General features: G+C 42.0%; 1 protein-coding gene across 1 annotated transcript; it reads right to left on the bottom strand.

The window, feature by feature from the left end:
* Positions 1 to 733: 733 nt before the first annotated feature.
* rcn1 (reticulocalbin 1, EF-hand calcium binding domain) lies at positions 734 to 8,362 on the bottom strand. Its single transcript, XM_049560932.1, has 6 exons — positions 7,862 to 8,362; positions 6,799 to 6,992; positions 5,375 to 5,553; positions 3,079 to 3,139; positions 1,868 to 2,067; positions 734 to 930 (listed from the first exon to the last, which is right to left on the bottom strand). Exons 1-6 carry the CDS (start codon positions 8,080 to 8,082, stop codon positions 823 to 825), a joined length of 963 nt encoding a protein of 320 aa, XP_049416889.1. The 5' UTR covers positions 8,083 to 8,362; the 3' UTR covers positions 734 to 822.
* Between the last annotated feature and the right edge of the window lie 225 nt (positions 8,363 to 8,587).

The following is an 8,587-nucleotide window of genomic DNA, read 5'->3' as shown; positions in this document are numbered from 1 at the left end:
TAAAGCTCAAATGTAAATTCAGAAAAGGTCTTTAAAATTCTAACATGGAGCATATTGTTGGCCTGAAGTTTACCAATAAACACATTTCAAACTAAATATGAAGACAAAAATCTTTCACAGGCTACACTAAAACCAAAGGCGTGCAAAAACCATGCCAATAAACAACAGTTAATTAACACTTATTAAAGCACTTAACTAAAAACAAAATCATATGACCAGGAAAACTGTAAACAAAGAAACATTGTGAAAACCATCTCTAGTTGAACTCTTCAGTCCTCTCAAACCTAAAGTTCACAAGAGATGTGATAAATAAATAAAATCAGAATAAATGTTCTGCGTTGTAGTTTCACATTAACATTTGTATTTAAAAAACAGTTTCGCTATTGACAGTTTTATTAAAGACTATCTATACAGATCTCTGAGGCAGCGGAGCCGGCAATGTGGCTGGAAGGCACCATCGATGGAACTGAAGTCCACTGGGTCTGGGTTTGCTCCTGAATGTCAGAAACAGAACCGACGATATGAAACCGAGATGGACCCTTAGTGTTAGTGGTAGGACCGACGCTTGTCCCTCCTCTGGTCTGGTGTCAACAGTGTTGGTTCACATTCCAACACTCTGACATCTGTCTCGCTATTAAGAGGAAAGGATGGAGTGGTGGTGTGTGGTGGTGGGAGGAGGTGCAAGAGTCTGTGATTCTGTCTTAAAGGACAAAGACGTTCACCAGCCCTCCTAACACACACACACACACACACACACACACACACACACACACACACACACACACACACACACACACACACAACAGAAGCTGCACCGTAAGCTCAGAGCTCGTCATGGTTCTTGGTGAGGTCCTCGCCATAGTTGGTGGCCTGGCTTCCCACAAACATGTTCCAGTTTTCAAGGATTTCGTCTTTGGTCAACATCTGGTCCTGAGGAGGGAGGACAAGGGAAGTGTGAGATAAATGAGCCTTACTGTAACAATGTTCATATCGAAATATGTGGGAAAACAACACATATTTTGTTTATTAAGGATAGACCGATACATCGGCCGGCTGATATTTGAGTTTTTTACTTGTATTGGCATTGGCTGATACGCGCGTGGGTTCGCAGATTTATTTTTCCCTGGCATGATTTACAGACAGGCATCCACGGGCAGCTCTGTGTTGCCGGAAGACCCTGCAGCGCACATGCAGCGAATCCTACTGTGTACAGTCGTCGTTGTTTTATTTATGCTTCAGCTTAAATATTTGTTTATTTTATAAAGACATTACTGGAAGATTTAAGAGCACTGAACTCTTTTTTTATTTGAATGTATTATAATAATAATAATGATAATATTTTACCTGTTATACCTCAACTTTCCATCTTGTTTTAGTATTTTTTACTGTTCAATAAATGTTTCTTATTTTAAACTTGAGACCTGTAATATTTGTTATCATTGTGTCATTTTTTTGATGTAAATTGAGGGAGCAAAAGCAGTATTGGCCCCAAATATCGGCTCAAGAAAATCAGCAGTCCATAATCGGTCATCGGCTAAGGGCGATGGAAAAAAATCGGTATCGGCATCGGCCCTAAAAAATCCATATCGGTCTATCCCTATTGTTTATCTCAGGCAATGGCCACAGCAATGATGATAAAATGAAAGTTGCAAGTTTGTGTAGAATTTGGTGTTGAAAATGGTCTCTGTTTCTGGAGGAAGACCTAGTGTTTAGGTAGTGCCACACATAAATACCACCACATACCGATGAAATTTTAGGAAGGTATGAAAAAATAGATACTGCCGAAGCCTAGTGTGGACAAGACCCCATATTCACAATATGACAGGAAATGGATCTTAAACATGGTGATTAAGATGAAACAACGGACCTTGTCCTGGTCAGACTCGTACACCAGATGTCTGGCTTCGGCTTGGGCGTGGTCGTAGTCTTGTGGCATAATCCAGTGTCGGATTTCATCCTGGTCCATCTTGCCGTCTTTGTTCAAGTCTCTGAAATCAGAGAACTGTTCCCTCTCGGTCTTGACCCAGTCCGGCTCTGGACCCCCCTCCTCATGAGCAAACATGTCGGCTGAAACAGTCAAGGACAATGGAATTAAAAAATGTACAACAGTGAGTTAATGTTTGCAGTTAAACAACTATGTACTAGTTTTATCTTTTTATAGTTTTATCGATCAAATAAACTTCTGTCATCTCTACTTAAATGACAACCACAATGGGCAGACATATTCACACACAATAAACACAACTTTGATTATTGTATCAGGTCAACAGAAAACATCCAAAAACTAATCACATGGACTGCAGCTCAAAACCAATACATGAACAAATCCTACAGCACATATATGCACATTACAAGTGGATTAAATCAAAGAAAAGTAATGGATTTTGCCATCAACAACTGTGCTAATAACAGCTATGCTAATGCTGCACAACTGTATTATCCTGTGTCTGTGACGACCAGCCTGTTTTGCCCTTTCCATGTCAGAGGTTCACAGTTAGGAATGTCCATACATTTACTGTATTCACATTTATCACTTTATGCTTCTAGTTTTTACTGTGTGGTTTTAGTGCAGTGTATTGCATATCTTATAGGGGCTCTGTGTGAAATTCAGAGCGTATGAGTTGTCTGGACACAGTTCTCAACATGGAGGTGGCTGAGCCAGGGGCTAGCAGCTAACGGTGCCAGCTCCATAAACAGTGCTGACAGACCTAATGGTGTTAACAACAGGGGATAAGGAGGGTGGGCGCTACACTCCTGCAACAATGCTGTCCTGATCTCAGCTGTCACTGTTTGCATAAGCGCAGTAAAACCGGCAGCGATGAGCTAGCCAGTGGGACACAAACATGCACTGATATGCACATGCAGCTGGACCTTCTACCACAACAAACAATAGAGAAGCTCAGATTACAACACACACAGAGGGAGCATGACTTTATTCTCTGCTCAAGACATTATTACATCCCTATATCTATATCACATAGCGAATAGTGGTTTGCTGCTGCATTGATGATCTAAATGTGGCATACAGAGCCTTTAATTAATCTGACCTAACTAATTAGATGAATTGCTTAAACTTACCAATATACTCATCTTCATCCACGTGTCCGTCACCATTCTTGTCAATGTCCTCCAGGGTTTCCTGCATTCACAATGAGTTAATGATGTCATTAAAGGGGAGACAGGAGGGTCAACAATAGAGGAACTTGCACTTTGAGTAATAAAAGAGAAACGCGTCGCCCCAGGCGGGACGCGTGAATGTATGAGGGTCAGCTCACAGCTGGGCTGGCAGACTGACACTACAATTACAGCATTCCCTGCTGATGACAGCCAAACCCTCCACATTAAAAGATGATACACACTTTAGCAAACGCTGGCTTTTGAAGCGCTGGTAGATGGTAGATCTCACATCCTGTGAATTTACTTAAAGGCTTGCCGTGTGAGCTGATCATTAACCACACATACATGTAGACTAATTGCAATGCATCTGTGCATAACACACGCATGCAGCTACACAGATTGAAATCACTGTATGCATCTGTACCTGCAGGTGAGATGCCCTCTCTGAACCCTGATAAATGATTCACAGCCATGTAGCTCCTGAAGTCTAATAGCTGACTAATAATAAACAAGAACATCCATTTTCTATACCCACTTAATCTCTGAAAGCTTGTGTGTCAACAAGAGGGGATGTGTCCATTAAAATATAAAACCTACAGAACACTATAGACATCTGTAAACATCCACAGTGAGAGATGTTCTGTACATTTCAGAAGCATCACAATCACAGTACTCTATTCAGGGATAGATATGACTTTAAGTTCAGTCAGCAGCATTCTTGTCACAGTTTATCACAATAGCCAACATTATACTAAAGAGCTGGGTTAATAGTCTGAATCCCTTATCACTGAACCAGAAATGGGTGAAACAACTAGCCACATCTTCACCCAACCAAACAGTTGGAAGTCCGGTCCAGAATCTTTGACAGGTCATACCATAATGAACCTGGACAAACAAATAAAATGTAAAAAATAAGATTATTCTGTTGGGTAAAATATTCAAAGCTCAGTCAGAAACTACTCTGAATCTAAGGTTCCTAGAAATATGTTGCACAGCCATTTTCTTATGTAAAAAAACAGTACACGACAAACAAGAGCAGCACAACAGGACATGAAATGGGGAAAAAAAATTTGCTCTGGTGAAGAGTGGGACTATATAAAACTCTACTTTCACTGTATTACACAATAATTATAATCATTATTATAGGAATGAAAACATGAACAAAAGTCTTCCTTTTGAAACTAAACAAAATAAAGGTAAGATTCTTTGTCCACTTTTACAATACTGCAGATAAGTCAATAACTAAAGCCTTTCTAGGACAATGTAGTGGCAAAAGTAAAAATGCATTACAGGATAGGCCATTCCAAACAGCTGTGCTGTGATACACCTAGAGGACACTAAGGAGGCTATATAACGAAGAAAGAAACCTGTCAGTGTTTTTTTAGTTTACAGTGTAATGCAATGGAGGTCTCTGGCCTCTGAAAGCAGATCACAGCAACAGCAGCCAATATCAGTAAAGCCGGACATGGAAACAAGAGTGCTCTGTTATGTGAATGAGCCTGTAGGTGCACAGTTGGCACTCAGTGAGATGACTTCATGTCCCTGCCTGAACCTGCAGTACAAGCTCCATTAGTTATCCGTCCTGCTGGCCTACAATCACGTCCTTTCTTAAGCTGTGAAGTATCTCTGTCTTTTCATTCCTCAGATTGGTTATAAAGAAAAAGGAGTCTGTCCACTGCGAGGAACAGGCTGAGCTTCAGCCAGATTCACCACAATCAGTGAAGATGCCACCGGCTGAACAGTTGGTAACATTTGATGACGTCAGAAAAATGAGAGATTAATAATTAACTCTGTCAAATGGGTAGTACAACTTTTATGAACAGAGCAGCATAGTGCATCCCTGCTAACATTTGCCACGCAACTGTTCCACGAAGCCAAATTTATATTTAAAGATCGAGTCTTAAATGGGACAGTTGGTCCATCCCACTGGACCTGTACCCCCCCCCCCCCCAAAAAAAAAGAGAAAGTCAATCATTTCCTGGCCTAGTTAAAAATTCATTAAGGAGTTATCCAAATGTAGCACATTCATCCAAACGGCCTATCAGATAAAAGATACGGAATAGAAACTCAAATCTGTTCCTGTAATTACATAATATCTCATAGCGGACAGACAAATTACAAAACTATAAATTCAGGGAATTTTATTTTCTCCTGCATGCAAGTCTGAATGTCTGACACTGAGCTTAATGTACACACAGCAGACAGCACAGCCCCTTTCTAATCATACTTAATTACCATGAGGTTACAGAGGGCTTACCAGAACCACAATGTCCCTCATGTGTTCAAACTCCTCAGGGTGGAGGAAGGATGTGAACTCCTCTCTGTCTGCTGCCAGGTCCCCGTCCATATCAGCTGTTTTAAACCTCCTCTCGTCACGAGGGAGCATCTTCTTGAAGCTGAACTGGTCTGTTGCTTCCTCAAACTCCTCCGGGTTGGCTAAAGTGGAGAATTAAATCAGGTTACTGTCATGTGTAGCAATACTTACTTTAAAGGAGAAGTGTGTAAGATTTTCGGGGATTTAATGGCGTCAAGCGGTGACGTTTGTAACAAGCTGAAACTTCTCCAGGTTAGAATTCCTTCAGTGTTCCTCTGAGATTTTTACTGGGAGCTGAATTATCCGCAGAGGTCTCTTCCTCTCCAAAATAAATGGACTAGGCGATTTAAATAGTAAAAACACTGACTAAAGAAGTTTCACCTTACAAATCAGTGTTTCTCCCATGCTTTTGGCCCATCGCCTGCTAATGTGTGCTCACCTTTTTTCCTCTGATAACTTCATGTGTTCTCTTCTTATTTCTGATCTAAAAGTTTAGGAGGTTTTTACTCTGAGCCAAATTATCTGCAGAGGTCTCTTTTTCTCCACAAAAAGCAGACCCGGTGATCTTGACCAGTAAAAGGCTTGTTGTGATTCTTATTTTCAGGTGATTTAACACTAAAGAAAACATACTTACTACCCAAAAACTTCCATTAAAAGCCTAGTCCCAATTAAACACCAAGTCCCTTTTACTAGCCTGTTGTGGCCGCACATTTTGACAAATAAAGGCCTGTCTTAATTAGATGTCTGGTCTGGTTGCCAAGCAGTGCATTTTCTTTTTATAGAAGTTCTTCAGATGTATAAAAGTGGGTTGTTGGCTGCCTCAAATTATGTGTCCATTCCTCGATTACCCTGTAAGTTATTCATATTCCTTTAGTCGGTAAAGGTCCTCAGATCAAAAGAATCTAAAGGGGTTTTCATAAAAATGAATCCAAGTTGTGATTATTGTTTTAACAGGATAAAGTGGTGATGTATCAGTATGTCGAGTGCCGTAATCCTCAAGTGCCATAACTCACTCTCTCTCTGATGTGCTGTCTGTCAGGGCTAGATCAAACTGATATATTATCTGAAGCCTAATTTTTAAACAAGTAATATTCAAACTGGTTTAAATAAACAATTTGATAGCATATCCCCATCTTTGCAGAGCAACAGTTTGTATGAAAGGAATTAAAGGCCTGTCCCAAATAAAGGCCCGTTGATTTCAGTGATTTCAACAAATAGTAGCCCAGGCTACTAATTGAAGTTTTACAGTATATTATATATTGTTTCTGCCATTATATCCCCCTAAATCCTACACACTGGACTTTAAATAGTGTATTCTACGTAAACAAATAAGACATATCAATCCCAAACCATCAAAACACACATACCGAGGTAGTATCCGTATGTGGCTTGCTTGTATTCATCCCATGAAATCTTGTTGTCTTTGTTCAGGTCATAATCTGTCCACACCTTTGCCACATTCTCATACACGTAGCGCTTCTGCACACGCTTTATCCAAGTCTTGAGTTCGGCTGTGGTGATGTAGCCATCAGCGTTGCTGTCTATCCGATCCACAATTTTACTGTAAGACAAGAGGATAAAGACAAGGCACGTTTCATTATGTTTAATACCCAAACATGATGGTAAAAATCCAATAGAGGGACTTTATTTTATTTTCAAGGACGGCTGACACAAGTCAAATATTTGCACTGTCTCACCTCAACACACTGGGCTACTATTCTTACCAGCGGGCAGGAGACAGAACAAATAAATAAATATTTGGTAGTACCACTTTTACTACAAGGGACGTGGCTTCAGTGTGAGACTGCTCTGTTAGGGAGGAGCAGGAAAACCCATTTTAGTGAAGAATGCAGCTGGGGTGTATTCTTAGAGTAGGTTGCCACGTTGTGATGTTACATGAGTCCTCCCACTCTCAACACCACAGGAAAGAGTTTTCTTTGGGGAGGAAAGCCCTTTTAGGCCAACGTGTGTTACATGGTGCCAACTTGTCACCCAGGCACACAAACAGACCCACGTAGCACATGAAGCATACACTGCAGCCAGTGGCAGCAGCAGCTCTATATGAAGACTGTCTACTGCCACACGACTTCACTCCAACTTCATCACCTACAAATGGTTCTTTAATGACGATGTATAATTAAGATTTCGGCTTGGCAATTAACTGTATGGGAGTGTGTGTGTGCGAACAGTGCGCAGTAATGCACCGTTTTATCTGGCCTTGTAGATTCTGCTGGCATGCACTTCTTTCTCAGGCACTTCTGCTCATGTTGTTAAATGTTTAATGTCCTTAGCCTGAACTGTTTGACACGCAACACACTCCAGCAGCAGAGGAGTGAGTGTGCGTGATTTGCAAAAACAAAAGCAGCCTGTGACAATAACACCAGGACTGACATTATGATCAGCTCATGCACCAGAGTATTGTGCGCTTACCCGAGCCTGTCCTTGCTCTCCTCGGGGGTGAGCTGGTCAAATGTCCTGGCCTCCTCTTTGCCAAGAAAGGCCTCATGGTCGTACTGGTAGCTCTTATTGTCTTCATGAGCTTTCCTGCTCAGCTCTGGGTCATGAAGAACTCTCTCTTTCCTTAACGTTGGCTTACCGTGCACCACAACCGTGCACAGGAGCGCAGCGCACACGAAGCTGAAGACGTCCATCAGTGAGGGATGAAGATGGAGGATTTGTTTCTACACAGGCCTGTGACACTACAATGCAGCAAGCGGCTGTGGAGCCACTTTCACTGCCCGCCGACACACACTAACCTTTCCTCCTCTCTTCGGCGGCGGTGTGTAACAATGCTGCAGCTGCGCAATGACCAAACCTGCAGGGAGCACCTGAGCCTGCACACAGGTCAGCTGAGAACACCTACAGTCCTCACTCAAACGGTTTTAGGCAGTCCTGTCCCTCTTTTCCTGAGGGAGGGATGCAACCAAACCAGGATTTTCTGCCGCCTTACGTACAGCCAATCACAGCGTCCGTTTCAGGCAGAGCCCAGCCTCGTCCTCTGACAGGATATCTGCCATTGGATCACAGGATGTCGGTAACACGAGAGGGGCTCAGGCGCCACGTCGCACGCTGACGCCAAACTGAGCTCACTGTGGAGTCAGCCTGGGTCAGAGTTAAACAAGTGAGGAGGGAAAATATGAAATTGTTACAGCTCGA

The sequence above is a fragment of the Epinephelus fuscoguttatus genome, linkage group LG2, assembly GCF_011397635.1.
Source record: "Epinephelus fuscoguttatus linkage group LG2, E.fuscoguttatus.final_Chr_v1".
NCBI classification, from domain to species: Eukaryota; Metazoa; Chordata; class Actinopteri; order Perciformes; family Serranidae; genus Epinephelus; species Epinephelus fuscoguttatus.
Note: the sequence above shows the minus strand (reverse complement) of the source record. Positions and strands in the feature narration are given on the sequence as shown.